The sequence below is a fragment of the Rousettus aegyptiacus genome, unplaced genomic scaffold (assembly GCF_014176215.1).
Source record: "Rousettus aegyptiacus isolate mRouAeg1 unplaced genomic scaffold, mRouAeg1.p scaffold_m13_p_7, whole genome shotgun sequence".
Lineage (NCBI taxonomy): Eukaryota > Metazoa > Chordata > Mammalia > Chiroptera > Pteropodidae > Rousettus > Rousettus aegyptiacus.
In genome coordinates this window covers 25,687,646-25,709,261 of record NW_023416310.1, presented here as the reverse complement: position 1 = coordinate 25,709,261, position 21,616 = coordinate 25,687,646, and the positions used below count along the sequence as shown (strand labels likewise).

The following is a 21,616-nucleotide window of genomic DNA, read 5'->3' as shown; positions in this document are numbered from 1 at the left end:
TTTCTCTAATGACTGATGATGTTGAGCATCTTTTCTAGTGCTAATTGGACATTTGTACATCTTTTTCAGAGAAATGTCTATTCAGATCCTTTTCCCATTTTTAAATTGGGTGATGTGTCTTTTTACTCTTGAGTTGTAAGAGTTCTTTGTATATTCTGGTTATCAATCTCTTATCAGATCTGCAACTTGCAAATATGTTCTTCTCTTCTGTAGATTGTCTTTCCACTGTTGATAATATCCTTTGATGTACGAAAGTTTTTGTTTGGATGAAGTCCAATTTATCTATTTTTATCTTTTGCTGTTTGCTTTTGACATTATAATATCTAAGAAACCATTGCCTAATCCAAGGTCAAAAACATTTATACCCATGTTTTCTTCTTAAGAGTCTCATAATTTTATCTGTTAATATCTGATTAATTTTCAGTTACTTTTTCTATTTGGTATGAAATACAGATCCAGCCTCGTAACTTTTGAAATCAAGACATGTGAGTCCTACAACTTTGTTCTTCTTTTTAAGATTGTTATGGCTAGATTTCATATTTTCATACAAATTTTAGAGTCAGCTTGTCAATTTCTGTGAAAAGAAAAGACACACTAGCTAGGATTTCAGTAGGTATTATGTTAAACCTGTAGGTCTATTTGAGGAGTATTGCCATTATAATATTATGTCTTCAAATGTTCACATCAGAATTCTTCCAAGACTCGCTTTTAAGCTTTGTTGTGGTGGATATACACTACAGAAGAACCTTTCGTTAGTGCAAATTTAGTCTCTTCCTGAGGCCCCATGTATTAAAGGTTCCTCTACTCTGGATAGTAGTCTGGGACAATCGCAAGGCTTACCTTCTTTACTTCCTTCTGTCAGGATCACAGTCCTGCACTACTGTGATGACTAATGTTTAAAAACGATTTTATACATTTTATCTAGTTTTCTAGTCATTTGCGGCAGAGGACAATTCCTGTATCAGTTAAACCCTCATGAGCTGAAGCAAAGATCGCTTACATCATTTTTTTTTGAAACCTCTTGGTTCCTCAACTGTGAAATGAGGATGATACTATCAGAGGACTGGGGTGAAGGTCACATGAAAAAAATTGTGAAAACTCCTTGAAAAGTCATATTATAAGAAAGGAAAAATCCAACATTGGAAGAAAAGCAGCTATCAGGAGGTAAAATTGATAGGAAGAACAAAGAAATGAATGTTTATCATGTGTAGACAGAGCTTTGCTCATCCCATGGTGGGGTACACTTACTCCCAGGTTCACCTCCATTGCTCACCTGGCAGAATTGACTTAACTCCTCCCTTCATGTTGGGGCTGGACTTCACATTAAATAGGATTCCCAGTCCAACCAGGTTCTTTTGGATTTGCCAGCTGTAAACTGCACCTTGCAGCATCAACCCTATAGGTATTGGTCTGTAGGCAAGTGGTGCCAGGAACCTCTCCAGTCTTACAGTCTGTTTCTCTCAGAACTATAAACTCTAGCCCTGGCAAGAGACTGAGATAGGTGGTTCTAGCCTCTCTCTTATTATATATAGGTGAGGTAACAGAGGTAAGCATCAGTTTTCTAAAGGAATCTTCTCTCTACCATCTCTCAAGTTGGTTTTGTACTGTGTCTCATTGGCTGTAGGTAGAAGAGAAGCCCCAGGTCCTTTGTTGGTGGGGGTGGGGGGGTGGGAGCCAACAGAAATGCCTAAGATGTGATGATAGGGAAATTTCTGATTTCCCAGCCTTGTCCTTGGGAGCAATTCACTGACAGCCAGAAGCAGTGTATGCTTAGAAGAAATTTTGTGTTCATGTCCTAGGTTGTCACATGTTTATCCATGTCCTAGGTTGTCACAGGTTTATCCACTAGTGTTCCTGACTTTCTCCCTATGTCAGGCACAGGCAGGGTGGGATGGTGGGTGGAAACAAGAAAAGCTGCTGGTTCCACCCAGTGCCTCCTGAACCCTCTGAAGTGACTGAGTTTTTATCTCATGGGTTGATAGTCTTCTAATTTTTTTCTCAGAAGCTCATCCTCCTTCCTCAGCAGCAGATAAAGAATTGTGTGCTTAAAAATACATGCCTCTGAGAATATGCTTGGGTCAAGGGACGAAGGGAATGTTTTCAAAGGGGTGTGTGTTGGGGGTCCCCACCTGTGTAAGCAGGGCATGAAGGGATTCAGAGACCAAGAAATTATAGTCAAGAAATAAACAACCAGTACCGGTTCAGGGTGCTTCTCAAGACAAAGTCAGCCTCCAGTTCCTTCCAGCAGATCATTCTAAATGTTTGTAACTAGAGGGGCCCCTGGGGTCAGGATTACAGTTTATTGGGAGGGGCAGAGGATTAAATAGAAGAATGGAATTTCCCTTCGATAAGGAGAAGCCAAGATTTAGTAAATCAGTTGATTTTTTTGTTGTTGTAGTTCCTATGGTTTCCTTTCCTCACCAAATATATTTTTTTTTTACTAAGAAATTGCATAACAGGACATTAACATTCACAGAGTATACAAATTATCATCTGGGATTATTTTTAGAACCAGTTTATCAGCTGTTTCAGATAAGAACTTTTGTTGGATCTGACTACAGATCTTTCTGACCAGAGCTACAATTCTTTGAAATAGAAAAGGCTGGCTATCTCACTATGCATTAAAAATGAAATCTGCTTCATATTTTCTCCCTAGTTTTTTAAGGAGGGTACAGATTCTAAAAGAGAGAAAGGAGGATAGAGGAAACTTCAGAAAATTACATCTATAAACCTTTCTTGACCTAGCGGTATCAGAGAATATCTGAAGGAGAAATTCACTCACTCATTCGAGGCAGAGGGAGCAGCATGTCAAGGTCAGGCGGAATAAAGAATCTTCTTCTGAGCCTCAGTGGCAAGTGCCACCATAGCAGTACAGTCAATATTGCCATTTACACAATGTCCTTAATAAGTGAGTTATTCCATAGCAGTGAAACCATTTTGGCTGTTTGCTTGGCCTTTTTAGTCCTGTAGAGGATCCTTTTCCCTTCATGGATACCGATTGCTGCTTATAAGTAGAGCAATTTTTAATTACTGGGGCTTTTGCTTTTCCCATAGCTATCTCTGCTGAGCCCAGGAAAATGCTGCCACATTGGGCCTGTACACTTATTCCCCTTTGCTTTTTTAATTTTCACCCATTCAGCATAAAAACAATCAGGCTATCTTGATTCGTGACATAACAGTGAGGGCCAGGAACAGTATAATGTTCAGGAGCTCTTTGAGCACTAGATGAAGGGGTTGACTTATGATTAGGGGTCGTGGTCTACATAAACAAGTACCATTAAATGCTAGAATTACACACATTCAGCATGGCAAAATGTTTACAGTATGAGAGGCATGGATGATCTCAGATGGTCTGAGGTAATGGGTCTTAAAGTGTGGTCCTTGTATCAGCAACGTCGGCATCACCTGGGAATTTGTTAGAATTGAGATTTTGGGGGGACCTGCCCCAGACCTCCTGAATCAGGAACTCTGGAGGTGAAGTTTGAGAACCACCAGTCTCAGGTAACAGCACAACCCTTCTGGGAATGTGCCTAGCGATTAGAACTCCAGGTGAAGCTGCCCTCGTCTTTTAATTGTTATTTTCCAATCTCTCGCTTTCTCACTCTTTGCTGAGTACTTAGAGTTAAATTCACCTAAATTAAATGTTGTTCTGGTGAAACTCAGCTGTATCCATAATTATGTGGTAATGATATCATCCACATTTTTTTTTCCAGAATGCCCATGTTAAAGCTATTTAGATTAACATGTATCTTATAAGATTATGTTGATATTTTGAAAATAAATTTTAACAAAGCTGTATGAGTAACTAGAAAATTAAAGATGAATGACCCACAGGCCTGCCCTTTGGGGCTTTGTGCCTCCTCTGGGATGGAGACAGATTTCCCTAAATAATAAAACAGGATTTGGGAAATATGGTGCTGTCCCTGCTCAAGGTATGTGCTACTTTTAAATCCTTTTTCAGCAGCCAGGTTGATGATAGTGCCCTATCTTGGTTGGTTAGGGAATGGCAGATTTGAAATCCAGTTAGGTTAGCAATCACTGTTAAACTTGCAGACATAACACTAAAATCTGCAACTTGCCAAGGGAACCAAGAACTGCTAAAATAACATATCTGAGATTACCAGATGGAATTGTGTGAATAGGGCACAGTGCTTCTTTACACAGACACTCTGCTCATTGTCCTGAGGGACTCGGCAAAGTCCCTTTGGTTTCTCCCTAGGAAATCTCTGTTTAAGGTAGTCATGCTATCCAAACAGATCATCCTCAGGAAACTTTTATCAACTTCTCCAAAGCTGCAGTTCCCTAATGGTGGTCCCTGCTGATGCTTCACAATGAAACTGTAGCAAAATGGCACCATAGCAAATTTTTCTTAAAGCCAGATTTCTTTAAAGAATTGTCCCTTATGATGACAATATGAATTTTCTTTTTCTTTTTTTTGATGTAAAGATAATTTTTCTTTCATGAAATGATAGATGAGGCAGATTTTTAACATCTTTACATAATAAAAAGTTGTCAAGTTATACTTGTCCACCACATTGTTTTCGACATTTTTTTGGTCCTTGAATTTCAAACTTGGGAATTATTTCTCCTTTCGACCGGGACATACCACAGCAGGAAGCATTGTCCTTCCAAGTGATTCTAGCCATTAAGCCATTCATTTGAAAGCTAGAAATATGCTTGCTCTAAAGAAGAAAAAAAAGTTAATTTCAAAAAAAATGAAAATTGAAAAAGAAAAAAAAATGAGAGAAAAATGAATGTTTAGAATTAGCCACAGATACTTGGGTCACTAAAATGACTGCACTGATGAGAAAAATCCAAAGACTTTGCAAACAAGGATAGTTGGTAAAAACTCCAATTATTAAGTTTGCAAAAATCATCTAATTTATGAAAAACATGATGGTGTCATTAAAGGAGGCACTTGATTCTTTCATTGGAACACTTGGTTTTCTAAGAAAGGTGGGGAAAAAAACCAAACTAGGGAGTGTCCCGTGGTCCGCACCTAAATGGGACACCCTGGGAGCAGACCCTCGTCTTTCTGACTCACTGCTACACCCTCGACCTAAAACAGAACCTGTGCGTAGCTGGCCAGCGTTGAAGGCCTGCCTTGCCTTCCAGCGGCCTTTGTGGGGCTTATTCATTCTTTTGAATCCTTGGAGACGTCTCCTTTGGTATTTTTATTTGTAAGAGAAGACAGGGTGTGGTGAATTTTCTAGTTCTTCACTATGGTGAGGTACTGGGCTGAAATCAGCTGTGCTCTGCTTGGAACTGCCACCCTACCTATCCACCCATAAACCCTAGGAACCCTCAGAGTCAGATCTGAGGAGTGTGGTTCTCAGCAGAATTACCTGTTGGTGTCCAAAGCCTACAAATGTCTGCGCCTACCTCGAAACCGACTGAATCAGACTCTGCAAGAGTGGGATTCAGGCACCTGTGTTTTTAATAGCAGCTGGCTAACAACCATCACCTGTGAGCAGTGGTTTTCAGAGTATCTGGCTCAACAGCAGCAGCATCAAAAAAAAAAAAAAAAAAAACAGCAGCATCACCTGTGAGCTTGTTAGATATGCAGATTATCAGCCCCAGACCTCCTGAATCAGTAACTTTGAGGATAAGGCTCAAGCAGCAATCTAAACATATCAAGCCATGTAGATGATGTTTGAGCAACAGCTTTAGGACATTTCTTTGGGTGTAGCTGCACAACAGAGATTGGAGAAAGTGCCTAAATGAATGTTATTTGATAACTTCCTAGCTTGTGGCTCTGCCCTAATCTTTCCTGCTGCTCCTCTGTTGACATAGTAATTCAGCGAAACTATTAGCGGCTCTCTTCTACTCAAACTCGGGAGCATTTACCTTTTCCTCACCCAGTCAAGCACTTCCGGGTAGGCGTCAGGGCCCTTCTTATATTTTGTTCCCTCCTGAAAGCCCTTTTTTTGTTGTTTTTTTTTTTTTTAAATTCTTCCAATAGAAAATAAATGCCCATTGCATTCCTTTTGGTCATTCTTGTGGCTTTTATATTCTTTTTACCTACCAATTTCTATGTGACTTTGGGCAAGTAGTTTAACTTCTCTGTTTCCTCATCTATAAAATGGGAATAATAATAGTGCCTACTTTGTCAATGAGTTAATACATATTGAAGTGCTATATACTCAGCAAATATCAGTTCTAAAAGTAATTGTTCATAGCATTGAAAAATGGGTATACTATCTTCTATAGTACATGGCACATAAATACTCAACAGTTGTCGGCTTTTCTCACTAACAATTTTAGGGCGCTAAACATTTTTTAATTTTCGTAGTTGTCCTTATCTCCCGTTAGTTTTTTTGATTTTTGGTTTTTTATTGTCTTTTTTAAATTAAATTTATCAGGATGATATTGGTTAATAAAGTTATATAGGTTCCAAGTGGACGATACAATAATACACCATCTGTATATGGCATTGTGTGTTCATCACCCAAAGTCACATCTCCTTCTGTCACCATATATTTGACCCTTTTTACCCTTACCTGCCTCCCCGCTCCCCTTTCCCTCTGGTAGCCACTAAACTGTTGTCTGTATCTATGAGTTTTTGTCTTGTTCGTTTATTGCTTTCAGTTTTATATTCCATATATGAGTGAAATCATATGGTTCTCAACTTTCCCTGTCTGACTTATTTTGCTTAGCATGATTATCTCAAGATCTATCCACGTTGTCACAAATGGCAGTGTTTCATCTTTTTTTAAGCTGAGTAGCAGTCCATTGTATACATGTACCACTTCATCTTTATCTAATCATGTATTGAATTATAGCATTATTCACAGTGTCCAAGATGTGGAAACAATGTCCCATTAGTTTTAAAGCCCTTTTCAGCAGATACTTTTTCTTTCTCAGCTCTGAATGTCTATATCTCCCTAAGTACCTAATATATGTTCAATAAATGCTTATGGAATTATACTGAATTCTACAGGCAATATAGGCCAAGAAGTCTCAAAGGAGTCCTTTCTAAGCATGTCCCCCATCACTCCCTTCTTTGGGACAGTGCCTTCAGTCTCTAGCTTCTTGATGATGTCATCCTTCCTCGAGGCCCTAGGGAAAGCAAGTGAGTCTGGGCGCCCAGTTCTTGAGTCCAGCAGACTATACACTGTCTGGAGTAGCTCTCTTTAAGATAACAGGTTCCTCTGAAAATTATCCAGAATAGCCTAGATAGTTCTTCCTGTTTTTAATTATATTTTAAAGAGCAGATCTCCGAGTCATGTTTCTGACTTCCTGCCAGACAAATGAAATTCCTTTTTAATGCAGTGCTGTCCTCAGGCAGCAGTGGGTGGGAAATATAGGGAAGTGGGAAGGATAGGGAAGTGGTACCTAGTGTGGTCTTCTCACTAGTAAATTATAACAGGATTATAATTGAAAGTAGAGATGATGATACAATGGATGAGGATCCAAACTCCATGGGGTTTCCCTGCTGCTTTGTAAAGATGGCTGCCTTCCTGCTTGAACTTTTTGTAGAGTCTGAATTAAGAGCAGAGGTGTGTCTGTGACCGCAGATGGTAGGCAGTGGCCTCCATGGGGCACAGTCTTTTTGGAGCCTGAGCCCCCACTTTGCCTTTTGGGGTGAACTTCTTTTTGAAACAATTTGATATATAACATGAATACTTTATATTTTTAATTCCTGGATTATTGCAAGCCTATGTGATGTTTTCAAATTTCATGTAAATTTTTTCCAACTGTTACCTTAATCTTTTACATTTCTATTATGTTCGTGATACTTTTCCAGAAGTCGTCAGTAGTGTTCACTGAGTTATGAAATATCTGATTTTCAGCAAGGCATTTGATGAAGTCTGTTCTGACGTCCTTGTAGATAAAATTCTGTAGACAGACGGTAAAGTTAGGAGGATTCATAACTGGGGAATGACTAAACCCAAAGAGAGCTGGCAAATGAATTGGTTAGAGCTCGGAATGGGGTGGGGGACGGGGGGAGCAGCGAGCCAACTGTAACTTGTTGAAGGCCTCTGTCCTTCTTGCTGGCCCAGTCCACATTCTTAATAATTATTTGATTACGGCATTTATGACATGCTTGCCAATTTGAGGTTCACCCAATTTAATTTCTGTTGGATGATGAATGTGTTGTCTAAAGAATCTGGGTTCTGGGAGGTACCCATGACGCCTCCTTCAGTCAATCCCCCAGTGCTGCCAATTTTATTCTTTCAGTGCTTCTCAAACCTATCTTCTTCCTATTCCTTCTTTCCGATAGGCCCTCATTATTTCTCTCCTGGACTACCGCAGTAGTCTTTTAAGTGGGAATAACAACATTATTCAAATGCCTAACAGGCTCATTGGGAACCTCGAAATGCAGAATTAGACTGGTAGATCTACTAGCAATGGAGTAATCTGTCTTGTGAGCTCCAAGTTCACTGTGGGAAGAGGTACTGTAGAGGGGATCTGAGCCCCTGAAGGAAGTTTGGACTAGATATGCTTTTATCCTGCTCAATTTCGAGGCTTGGTGATTCAAGAGGTCACTGAGTTCATATTCATTGAATGTTGGGTAGGGATGCCGGGAGTACATCTTCTGATAGGAATGCCTTTTGTCCCTCTAGGGGAAAAAGCATGAATTACCTACATAGAAATTGTTTCTGGGCCAGAAATCTGAACCGTAATGGGCAAGTCACCTATTATATCATTCATGTGAAATCTACTCTGGAAAGACATCTGATAGTCACACCCAGTGTATCCAGAGTCTTGCATTGTCCCATGTTGCTTCTGAATAAAATGATTACCTTTGTTTTTTTGCATTTTAGTTCTGGATCATCTTGGCTTCTGGGAGGAAGTCAGAAAGATCATCTCGGGATCAGAGCTGATAACGGGATCCCCCTATACCTTCGCGGTGCCAGGCCTGCCCCAGTACCTCCAGAGCATCACCAAACTAGCCATTGCTGCAGTATGGGCAGTGGCTGCCCAGGCTGGAGAGCAAACAAGGGATGTTCCCATCTCCTTCTCTCAACTGTTGGAGTCTCCCTTTCCTGAAGTGCGCCTGCTGACACTGGAAGCCCTATTGGAAAAGTTTTCGGCAGCAGCCTCTGGATTAGAAAAGAAGGAACTGCCATCCTTGCTGTGGAATATGGGAGAGACGTTCTTGATGTTGGCTATGAAAGAAAATCACCCAGAGTGCTTCTGCAAGGTGAAGTCTCTGGTGTACCGACTGTCCCCTTCCACTCCACGCACTCCTTAGCGAACCTACCAGAATGATAGGATTATGAAGGCAGGGTTGGGTTTGGATTCCCCAGAGCAATAAGAAGGAGATTCAGCATCCAGAGGGCAAGGAATCTCTGTATGGTACTTGGCATGGCTTTATTCTTAGAAAGGCACTATGAAAAGTATTCGATGATAATAGAATCGATGACAGAAATTAACCAAAGACAGATTGAGAGTAGCCACTCAATGCTCTAAGAAACAGCATTGAAAATTGGCTATAGAAGATGTCAGAGGGTATTCTTTGCTGACATGGCTATTTGGGGGTACTTGGCCACCTAGAAAGCATAATAAAAGGAAAAGCACTGACCTAAGAATCTGGACATCTAGACTCTTATCCCAGGTCACTAGGGTCTCTCAAGTGTGTCACTGCTCTACCTTGTCTTAGTCTACCAAAGGTATTAAGAGGGAAATAAGAAGTCAGTAGGAGCTTTTTGAAAGATAGACCCCCCCCCCCTTATCAGTACAAGTGATTATTATTTAGCTTCTGGAGGCTTTTTCCTGAGTTTTTTTTTCCCCCATGGATCGGCTCACACAGATACTGAAAATTCTCCATCGCATGGACCCCAGTGAGTGGCTTCCCCACACAGACCGCTGTATTCATCTAACCCCGAAGGAGTTCTTGAACTGGACAATGGATATTGCTTCCAATGAAAGGTTTGCCCCCCACCCCCAACCCATGTTCCCTGTGCAAACTCAGTTTGAGGTGTGGTCCCATCAGTCAGTCATGTAATGAACTTGAGCACCATCCTGACCTAAGGACCCAGGCCCTGTGTTTCTTTTTAAGTCTTAGCTGAGGAGCATGTTCTAAGCTCAAACAATAGAATGTGATGTCAGAGTTTCACATTAATAAGCAAAAGGTAATTACATCTGGAGGTGTTTGTATAACCATGAGGTGGAGATTCCCAGCATTCATTCCTCGTGGATTACAGAATAGCAGAAAAAGTCTATATATAAAATATGTTTGATTTTATTTTGTGGCGTTTTTTGGCTTACTTTTTCTAGGTCTGAAATTCAAAGTGTAGCTCTGAGACTTGCCTCCAGAGCGATCGCCCACCACATGGGGATGTGTGACCAGGTAAGGCTGATTCTGCCCCTGTTCTGGGGTCTGGGTTTTTGTGTTGTTCTTTACCTGGAAGGTGTCAGCAGGCAGAATCACTGTGTTGTGTATATAACCTCCACGAAAATATTGTTCATGTTGATTTCTTACTTTGGGTGTATAACTTTTGAAGAATTTTCTGAGTACCACCTTTGACATTTCTTTTCTCTTGTCCTGGGCACATTCGATTAGAGTCCATAAGAGTAACACAACTTCCTTCCCACCAGTGCATGGTGCACGTGCATGTACACACACACACACACACACGCCTAGACCTTGTTCGTTCTTCTTTTTCTAGCTAGTCTCTTTATTTAAAGAGGGAGTGAACAAGTCAATTCCAAGGATTGCAAGTCACTAGGATTGCATCCTAGTCAACTAAGTATGAAAACATGTTTCTAAGGCTTGAATATTCTCCCAGAACGTGGCCCAGATGGCTCTGTGTGGAGGCCCAGATATGTCCCTCCTGCCTCACATGCCCTTTGTGGGTGAGGTAGAACTAAAGTAATCAAAAGATCGTCTTGGGAAGAAGCCTTAAGACAAATACATGCATACTTAGGGGTACACGAGGAAGATGTCACCACCACAAAATTATTATAAGTAGAAAGCAGTCGGTACTACAGTAAAATTACCTGAAGGTGTTTGTTGCACATTAGCACACAGTGATAGTGGTGGCATAGCATTGCAGATTCCAATTACTTACAATGAAGCAGCACTGAGAGAGTTTCTGAAGATAGGAGGGTGAATAGAGACTGGTGGGGCAGTCTAATGAGAGAAAAGGAATGTTTGATCATAACATTAAACATCTAGTTGGGAAAGGCTGCGGGAACCCAAAGGAGGAAGGGAGGGTGTTTGGGGAACTGAGGAAGACTTCACAGAGGAGACTGTTAAATTCAGAGAGCACAGGGTGAGAGAGTTCAGGAGCTGGGCAGAGAGAAAACCAGAGGGTGAGAATTAAGCAGATACCTAGTTTCCTTGGGTCTCTCGCTCAAAGGCAGAGGCCAAAGCCAGGTGGTCACTAGGAGTTACGAAAAGCCAAAAATAGTCTGTTGTAGTTTTGTTTTGAGGCAGGGTTTGTAGGAAGGGAGAGGATTTGCGAAAGAAAAATTACAGCCCAGAGGGAAAAAATACAAGTAAGAAAGTAGTCCCAGGGCAGCCTAAAGTCACCAAAAGACATTGTTTTCATCTAAAGCTATTTTTATCCGGTTGTCATGTGCATATTAATGGTACTTCTTGGTACCTGAATAAAGTGATATTTGATGAAAATTGGGATTTTTCCAGGAAAAGAAAAATTTTCCAGGGAGAGCAATACTGTAGAGAACACATAAAAGAAGTTCCCAAGAAGACCTGGGTTTTTTGTACATTGAGAGTCAGTCTTCTTCAAGGTCTATGATGCTCATTAGTTTAATTTCATAGAACATCATAATTAGAGGAGCCAGGAGTCTCATTTTGAACATTTAAGGAGGCTTAGTTGATAAGAGAAGTAAAGTACATTTAGAACAATAATTCCCTTTCTGGAAAAAGTAAAAAACCAAGGTTTAAAAAATAGAAACAACCCAAATGTCCATCAACTGATGAATGGGTAAATAAACAATGGTATATCTATTCAGTGGAATATTCCGCCATAAAAAGTAATGAAGTCTTGATATATTCTATAGCATGGATGAACCTTAAAAATTACATGCTCAGTGAAAGAAGCCAGTCATAAAAGACCACGTATTATATGATTACATTCATATGAAATATCCAGAAATGGAAAATCCATGGAGACTGTAGATTACTGGTTTAGGGCTAGGAGAGGGGACAGATGACAGGATAGGGAATGGTAACTGGAGAATAAAATATTTCTCTTTTTGGTGATGAAAATGTTCTAAAATTGATTATGGTGATGGTTACACATATGTGTAAATATGCTCAAAACCATTGAAGTGTATATGTGCTTTAAACAGGTAAATTATATGGTATGTCAATTATATTTCAGTAAAGCCGTTACTACAAAAAAAAAAGAAAAACAAAAATCAATAGAAACCTAAAAGCAATAAATGAACAGGACAAACAAATAGAGACTCATGGACATGGACAATGAACAGGTGGTTACCAGAAGATAGGGGTTGGGGGAGAAGGAGGGAGGTAAACGGGGTAAAGGGGATCAAATATAGGGGAGTAGGGGGAGGGTGAAGTGGGTAAAGGGGATCAAATATATGGTAGCTGAAGGAAACTGGACTTTAGGTGGTGAACACACAATAAAATATACAGATGCAAAATTATAATATACATCTGAAAATCATATAATTGTATTGACCAATGTTACCCCAATAAACTTAATAAGAAAAATTCAATATCAAAAAAAATAAAATTTAAATTAAAAAAAAAACAATAGAGCTTTGTTTAAACAATAATGTTAGTTAGGATGCTGCCTTAAATGTTGTAATAGAAATTCATCAGTACAGTGGTTTAAACCAGGTAGAAGCAGTTCAAAGCAGATAGAGTGGATTGAAGGTGTTGGGTCCCCAGGCCCTTCTCCCTGTAGTTCTGCTGTCCTCAACACAGAAAGTGACAGTCACAATTTATTTCCTAAGGTATGACCTGAAAGTGCACTGATACCACTTCCAGTGACAGTGAATTAATCAGAACTTAATTACATGTTACTCCCAAATTCAAGGGAATCTGGAAAATTTTGTAGTCTTTAGCTAGGTGCCCACATACCCAGCCAAAAATCTGAGGTTCTGTTTTTATAGATAGAGTATCTGGTTACTAGGGACAACAGGTATTGTTTGTTGCCACAGTCTTTCCCCAAAAGTCTGTCTATTAAAGCTATCAAATGCACCAATGTTCTAATAACCTGATTTGCATGAGAAATGACTCAAGGAACTTGCTCCCTAGTTATAGGGACTTCTTATTACTGAAAGACAAGTCTGATTTTGTTCCCTGGCCTTGTTTATTTTTCCCTTGTTGGGAAAAAAAAAAGAAACAAAACAAAACAAAACAGAAAACAAAACAAAACAGCTAAAAAGCCTTTCTGCCCACTGTGCAAAGAGCTAATTTGCAGACCCAGTTTGGCGTATATAGGTCATCTCTAATTTCATGTCAGCCTAGGATGACATTTTTTGAACTGCTGTACATTTTGTGCTTTCAGACCAGGGACTCAGTAGCCCCTAAGCTGAAGCAGTGGGTTCAGTTGGTCATCTCAGCCTGTGGAGATCACCTTCCCACAGAGTCCAGGCTGGCCGCTGCCGAAGTCCTCACCAGCACCGCACCATTTTTCCTCACCAACCCCCATCCCATTCTTGGTAAGTGCAGTGAGCGGGGCTGGCGTGGGGCGATATCCATTGTACAAATACGCTAAAGGATTTAAAAAGAAGAGATGAAGAATGACGGTGGGCATTATACCCTTACATTTTTCAAATATATTCCCACTCTCTTAGTTCCTACTCTAATCGTTTTTCATCAACAGCCTCTTAAGTGGCCTCTTTCATTTCTATCTTATCTCTCAAGCCATTTTCCTCATGCTTTCAAAAAGCCTTGGTTGTCTTTCTAAAATACAGATCTAATCATTTCGCTCCACTACTTAAAGCCTTCGAGTAGGTGCCCCTTGCCTTCAGGATAAAATCTAAACATCCTTTAACATGGCTTATAAGGTTCTTCTTATCCTATACCCTGCCTACCCGTCTTTCCTCGTCAGCCACCAGTCCCCAACATGGGCACTATGCGCCATAAGTAGGGACCAGTTCTATAAACAAACTGTTACCTGGCTAACTTCTGTTTGTCTTTCAAGACTCAGCCTAACTGTCACCTCTTCCAGGAATCCTGTTGCAGTGATTTTGGTGAGAAATGAATGTGTCCGTGTGAAGCTGTGGCTTTGAGGATAAAGAAAGGATAAGCTTGAAGGGCATTTAGGAAGTTGAATCAACAGGACTTTGTGTTGAGGTTAATGTAAAAGAAAGAGGCATAGCATCCCGGCTCTTGGCTTAAGGGATTGGAAAAACTGCTTGTACCTTTCACTGAACTTAGTTTTAAGTTTGAAGCATCTCTGGGACATAAAGGTAGAGAAACTTTGAAATCACATGGATGTACAGAGCTTAGCTGGTTTCGAACCATGTTCTTCACCTTCCTGTCTCTTTCATCACTGCCATTCTCTGTCCCTTAAAAGTAATAATTAGGAAAGATCATCATGTCATTGGTGTTTGAGAAAACCAAGCTTTAGGAAATCCTAAGGAATTGAAAAAGCTTAGCATTTTTTTATTTGCTTGAATTTTTAAAAATTTTTATAAATCACGTTTGTTTGATTTGTTTTTAAGCATAGTATTTAATAAAAGGAAAACCCAGGACCTAAAGCCATGCCGCAGCCCCGACCCTGTCCTCTCCTGCCGTCTCCCCCATATGACTGTGCTCTGATTCTCTCCTACCTGCTACTGGGGTTCTGGTTCTGTTTACCTCTTCTGTGCCCAGCCCTGGAGAACAAACTATATTGAAAGCACCTTTCAATATAGTAGTGGAAAAAAGATTTACAAAATAAAGGAGAAAATTGCTTTCTTAGATGGCACGATTCACATTTCAAGCGCTATTGTTCAGACCAGTGATGTGTCTCCTTTCCCTGGATCTCTCTGGGAAACAAAATTGTCTTTGATGCCCTTTCAATGCTTTATTCTAAGTGACTTCCAGGCATTTTTCTTACATCGAAAGGGGGACTGAAAGGGGATCTTCTATGATTGTGATTTAATCATTGGACCCAGAAGAATAAGAGCAACAGTTTATAAACTTTGATGAAACTTTTCCAGCGAGGGTGATATTTTGCAGCACATTTTTGGGGTGACGTTGGCTACTCTAACTCTAGCTAGCTCCTATCAGGCAAAACGTGTGTAGAATAACTTGGAATTCCTGAGTGAAACTGAGGCCTGAACAAAAGCCATTGGTTCATAATTAATTGCTAGAGCTGGTTATAGCATTGCAATAAGGCAATAAGGAAGGTCAGTGGTGGCCGATGGCCTACAAGAAAATGAAAAATGGGTACAGAACTGAGAGACGCAGGGCATAAAAGTGCATGGGGATAAGTCAAGGACAGAATAAAGTCATTTAAGCAAAAAGAAATATTGAAATAAACTAGAGAGGGAAGATTGAGGATCTTAAAGGCATAAATGACCGTGTTAAAGAGGACAATTTTAAGAAAGGAAAGTATTAAACCCTAGAGAACACTAGAATTGATAGAATCTGAAAGACTGAGTAAAATTTAAAGCCCAATTTATAACAGAAAAAAGAGACCAAAACCCCAGAGGGAGCCATTGCTTTTCTTGGTATGACTGAAGTGTTGATGACTCTGATATCTATCAGGTTCTCTGTGGACATATGAGAGAGAGGATAGGCTAAGGAGAGCTCTTAGGACAAAGTTGGTTCCTCGGTGAAGCCTAGTGTTGATGATGAGAGGTGGGGCTTCCATGGCCCTCCACTGTGACCCTCCACATACCTGGGCCCACCCACCTGCGCAACAGGTGGTATCCTTTCTGTGAGGCCCAGCCCACTTCTCGCCTCCCTTAGAAAGTCTGCCTTGGTTACAACAGTCCACTGTGCTCTTTCCCTGTGGTGAGTCACGGCCACACATTTCCATCCTTGACTTTTCATTGTGTTGTGTTCTTAACTTGATGTTCCTGTTAGGTGCTCAGGGACAGAGACTGGCTTTTCCTCTTCCATCATCCATAGCAACACCTAGCATAGGGACTAGACAGAGTCCCTGCCAGGGGTAATAGTGGTCAAGTAGTGGGCCCCACATAGACGTGGCATAGGCCGGTGCCTTTATCATAATTCCTTGCCCTTTTTCGATTCTTGCTCCTGAAGCGTAATCTTGATTGAAACTTTGCTTTCAGAATTTATAAGCTCAAATAGTCACTCATACCAGCACTCAGCTAGTTTCCCCAAAGCACTCTTGATGTATAACGTTTCATTCCTGAGAATTATGAGTCATTGTGGACAGCTAGGCCAGGGCCTTCGTCAGCCAAATGTCTCTTCTAGGGGACCTTGCCTGGGGCTGGTTGCCTCCAGAAGTCATCACCCCTAAAAAAGGAAAAAGACATTTCCAAAATTTCTCCCTTAGGGCTCTCTCTCTTCCAGTGTTTATCTGACTCTCTGATCTTCCTTTCTTGTAATACCCAGAAAAGAGGAACGGCTGCTGCTCGTGAAATACTGTTCCCCTCCACCATGGCTCTGAGGCTATATTTGTATCTGCCTATAAACTGCATCCTAGGTAATTTGAATTCCCTTTGGTCTTCTTAGGACTACAAGATACACTTGCTCTCTGGAGGTGTGTCTTCACCCTGCTGCAGAGTGAGGAGCAAGCCATCAGAGACGCAGCCACGGAAACCGTAATGACTACCATGTCACAAGAAAACACCTGCCACTCAACAGGTACCTCGTTCTTATGCTTCTGCAGTGCCTCATTGCTCTTGGACAGGGGTTGGCACACTTTTTCTATAAAGGGCCAGAGAATTTACATTTAGGTTTTGTTAGCCATCTGGTCTCTGTCTCAACTTTGCCATTTTAGTGGAAAAGCAGCCATAAACAATAAATAAACAAGTGGGTGCCCAGATTTGATCCACTAGCCATAAGGTCGCTGACCCCTGCTCTAGGCTATCATAGAGAAAAATTGTTTTCAAAGATAGAAATCTAATAAACAATACCTTTTATTAGTCACATTGTCATCCTTTTTTAAATAAGGCCAAGTCCCGATTATCTGTGTGGTTGCATAACCTGGGAATCATCAATCCATTTATGGTCATAGTGCCTTCATGAGTTTTTACACGTGACAGAAACAGATGAGTGTACGTCAGATTTTTCCCCTTTGTGTCTTGGCTCCTCATTTGGTAGCAGTGTTAACCCAGGAGGCAGGAGGGGAGCAGCCTAGGTGGATAGTTCTGAGTTCATAGCCACGCAGCTCATAATATGAGTTGTTACAGCCCTGGGCTCTTGTTTTCTGTACGTGATGGCAAATGCTATGGAAGCAAAAGGGAACTGCTGGCTGCAGGTGGAAAATGGGCTGGTGGATGGAAGGGACGGGTGGAACAGAAGCAAGGTAACACCTCTGGACAAATGGCCATCTGGGAGGGTGACTGCTATGATGAGCTGGGCTTCTGTCTACTTGGGACTGGGTGTCAGGAATGATCTCTGGGTCACCCATCCCAAAGAGAAACAAGAACACCATTTTGAGACAAGGGGTCACAGGCCGAGCAAAGAAGTTTGCCTTAGTGGTTAGCAGAATGGGAAGGGAAATAGCCAGATGGTGTGTATAACCAGTTCAGGGTCCCTCATCCTCGTGGCTAGGGCTTTGGTCTCTGGAAGCTCTGCTGGGAATGTGCGAACTTCCCCGTACCTCAAACCTCTGTTGCAGTGGTCTGGGAACTTTTCTCTGCATATGTGGAAGAAGCTAGTTTTTTAATAACCTGTCAGTGTTACTACTGTGGAGCAGGTTTAGCCATAATCAGCTTTGTCTCTCTGTGGGAAAATATTCAGATCTGTGCTGCAAGTGATGTACAGGCAGCCTTCACCTCCCCCCACCCCTATCATCCCAACCTGACATAGCTCCCGGATATCTAAAATTCTATCGTAAGCGACTTGTTGCTTTTTCCTTAGAAGGACACACAGAGCACCCAGTGAGTGCTCAGTAAGTATTTGGTGGAATTTAATACTCGCTAGATTTTTTTCTAGGACCCTCTCCACTAAAGCTGAGAAAGACCGATTCATGGTGGAATTCCTAGGTGAACTTCTTCCCTCCTAATCTGTAGTAGATCTTTGCCCTACTACATTTATTTCTTTTAGAATTCTTCCAAATTCGTCTCTAACAAAACTATATTACCATATTATCTCTCCTAGTTTGAATTTTTTCTCAAGCAATAGTAATCGATAATTATATATTAAATGCCCTTTGCATGTAAAATTCCACATGTGAAAGCCTCTCCTCAGAGGGGAATAATAAATGTAAAAGGCTACTTGTCTATCATTGTATTCCTCATCTTCATCTATAAAAAAGGATTTGAGGTGTGAAAAAGACGAGAATTCTATAACAACTAAATGTAGGATTGGATTTTACCCTGGGCCAGATCCCGTGCTAGAGGGGTGAAAAACTATATGAGAATAACTGACAACATCGAAATATTATCTGTAGGTTAAAATCAGTGTTAAATTTCCTGAATTTAATGACTGTATTGTGGTTTTGTAAGAGAATGTTACTGTTCTTAGGAAATCCACAACTAAAGCATCAAGGAGTAAAGAGGCACCATGCCTGCAACGTACTCTCAGATGGTTCAGAAAAAACAAATCTGTATGTGCATGTAAATAGGGAACACAGATAGGAGATGCTATAGTTGTATCTTTTATGGATGTGCGAAATTGTTCCAAAATAAAGGGGTTTTATTTTCATCCAGTTCTGCAATCAGAAAAGACCAACACAGTATATAGTGACAGACATCTGACTGGTTTCTCAACATTTCGGCCCCCAGTGTAACTCCTGTAGTTTCCCCCCTAAATTATATGAAAACATTGTCCACCTCCCCCTTATTTGGAGTGAATTTATGCACCCAAAAAAAAAATCAAACTCAAGCTGGATTCTTCAAGTTCAGAGATCTCAGCGACATAACAGCACTGTGTGGGGACACTCACTCAGCACTTGCCCGGATGTTCTCTGTGCTGCCCGATAGCAGTGCTTAGACAGAACTTTTATATTATGGCTTGATTTTCTTAGGCAAAGAATATACGTACGTCTACTTTAGACTGAAAGGTAACTGAGCACTGAGGATCACCTCCAATCTTTCACTTTAGTCAGAGTGCATGGCGGGTAGACCCAACAGGATTTGGGGGCTGGTGCTTGTGGGAGGTGGGAGAGAAGGGGAAGCAGAGATGCCTTCAGGGTTGCAAACCTGTAAGGTATCCACGGGAAATACCTAGCTGTGCCTCTGGAAATACCTAGCTGTGCCTCTGGCGCTGATGTAGCAGTTGGGCTCTGGGGTTCCAGGAAGTGAAACTACCCAGAAACGGGAAAGACAGAGGCCACGAGTCACTGTGATCTGGGACAGAGTATTCCTTAGGCCTTGGAGAGATTGGCAGTGGAAATTGAGAGGGCAAAGGGGGACCTTCATCTTATGTAGGAACAGAATGAACTGTCCCGCTCTGCCCCGCTCTCGCCAGCACACGGCACCATTATCCTGGGAGCCGAGCTCTCTTTAACAGGGCCAGCTTTTGGTCCCAGTGGGCACTGGCTAGAAACTGTTGAAGAAGAGGCAAGCATCAAAAGAGTCATTCAGACTTCATCGCCCTAGCATGTTGCCTTGCACACAGCTGGCTCCAGATGTAGATTTGCAGAGTGAGCTAATGGTTCTGGAAAGCCCGGAGAACGTAACTCCGTGGTTAGATAGCCTTGTGAGGATGGGTTCATTGTTTACCTTTTTTGCCTGCTGATTTCTCCCGCTGTCCTCTTGCTGGTCCTTCACTCGACATGGTCACCAGGAAGGTGAAACTCACAGCCTAAGAGCAACTCTCTGAGCACCCCCTGAGGCTCCCTCAGCTTTGGAAGATGGACTTAAGAGAGCCCCAGCAGTGAGACCCTCTCCACCCCATACCTCCCCACTCCTCTGTGCCTGTCATAGGGCACACTAAGAGGAAAGAAGAAATGGCATTTCTGAAACTTAAGAATAGGGGCTTGAAATTTGCAGCTAGCTAAGAAAGTGTTGGGCAGGACTGCAAGGGAGGCCCCTCTTTCTCCTTTCACTGTTCTGACTTTACATCAAGCCTTGAAATGCTCTGGAAAAAGCTCCAGTTTCAAGAACAGGAAAACAAGGCCGTCAGCTCCGTGGCTCCCGCCCCTCCTGGGCTCCAACTTTTCCACCTGAGCAGCTCACGTGTGTTTGCCTTATATACTGTATCAGGATTTCACATCAGAATTCATTTGGAACAAGGGCTTCCACATGAGGAAAAACAACCTGAACAGTATTTAAGTGTAAATCACTAAACTTGGGTGATTCTCAAGTTAGGCAGAGTTCTGGATGAAAGCAGCAGGGGAGGAACCTATGAAGGTACAAACATTAATAGGCTGCTTTTGGAGGAAGAGAGGTTGAAAAAATACCTTAACACACACACACACACACACACACACACACACACTCACACACACGCGTGTTCACCTGGCAGAGGTGGGAGGCTCTGAACTGGCCGAGACAGGGAAGGGTAGACAGGGGACTGGCTTTCTGAACCACCTCCTCAGGCTCCCTGCCCTCCCCAGCATGGGGTCTCTCCCTCTTTCTTCAGTTTCTGCCAAGGAGGCCTAATTGAGATTGCCTCCTCCCTTTCCTCAGTTCCATTTGTGAGATTCAGAAAAAAAATTTCTGATAACCAACAGTCAGCTTTACCCGACTCAGGATAAGAAAGAAAAGCCTGTTAACAAGGAATTTTAAGGGGCTCCAAATCTCAAACCCATTGTCAGTTTACATTCAAGAAGGAAGACTTCTTGGTAGAAACTCTCTTTATTTTTTTAAATTGAGATATAATCGACATATAAGGTAGAAATTTTCTTATGAAAAAACTGTAAAAGACTTAAGAAAGAGACAAACAGAGGAAGAGAAGCAAGAGCTGAACCCACGCGCATGTGCACACCTGGTGGCTCTTTTCCGTGGAGTACTGGCTCTGAGTACCTGTGATCCCTTCCGCTTAAACAGGCCTCTTACCCACAAAAATCGTGTAAAACTTCTGCCGATTCTGCCAACTATAAATGTGTAGTGGTGACACGTTAAATCCCACCTTCTCTACAACGCTCGCTCCTCCGGGATCTCCCTTCCCTCCGAATCCCTGTGGCATTTGGTTATTGTATCACCCCAAATAGCCCTTGATTTTCTACTTTTTTATTATTTCCTCTGTCATGTGCTTTATTTGGTTTCATTTTCCCAACTAGCCCATGGGCCTTCTGTTAGGTACACAGTGTGTGGTCAGTTTGTGTTGATAGACTGACCTCCCACCATTGTAGGCCACCTAACAGTAATTGTCTCAGTCCCAAGTTCTCTGAAGAGGTTGGGGTACCCTTTGAAACAAGAAAGACCCCCAAAGCTGGCAGACTGACCTTACCTGCTAGAACCAGCTTGAGGGGCAATGGTTTTCATTGCTTCCTGCAAATTCTGAGTGACTCGCTCTCTGGGTCTCGCAGGCTAAGAGCTGGGAGCCCTGTAATATGTGTCCCTTCTTTACTCTTATCTCTCTGCATCTCAAGGCTGCAGGGGCCATGGCTCTGGGTTAACAGGAGACACCATGAGAGCCTCAGTGCTTGGCATGTGG

General features: G+C 41.7%; 1 protein-coding gene across 5 annotated transcripts in view; it reads left to right on the top strand.

Annotated features, from left to right (window-relative positions):
* THADA (THADA armadillo repeat containing) overlaps positions 1–21,616 on the top strand; it is a 278,522-nt gene that overhangs the window by 222,273 nt on the left and 34,633 nt on the right. For all 5 annotated transcript variants that reach the window (XM_036224851.1, XM_036224852.1, XM_036224853.1 and 2 more), the window contains 5 exons: positions 8,769–9,148; positions 9,758–9,876; positions 10,225–10,297; positions 13,452–13,605; positions 16,580–16,711. In XM_036224851.1, the coding sequence (XP_036080744.1) occupies positions 8,769–9,148; positions 9,758–9,876; positions 10,225–10,297; positions 13,452–13,605; positions 16,580–16,711 (858 nt within the window). The remainder of the gene's footprint in view (positions 1–8,768; positions 9,149–9,757; positions 9,877–10,224; positions 10,298–13,451; positions 13,606–16,579; positions 16,712–21,616) is intronic.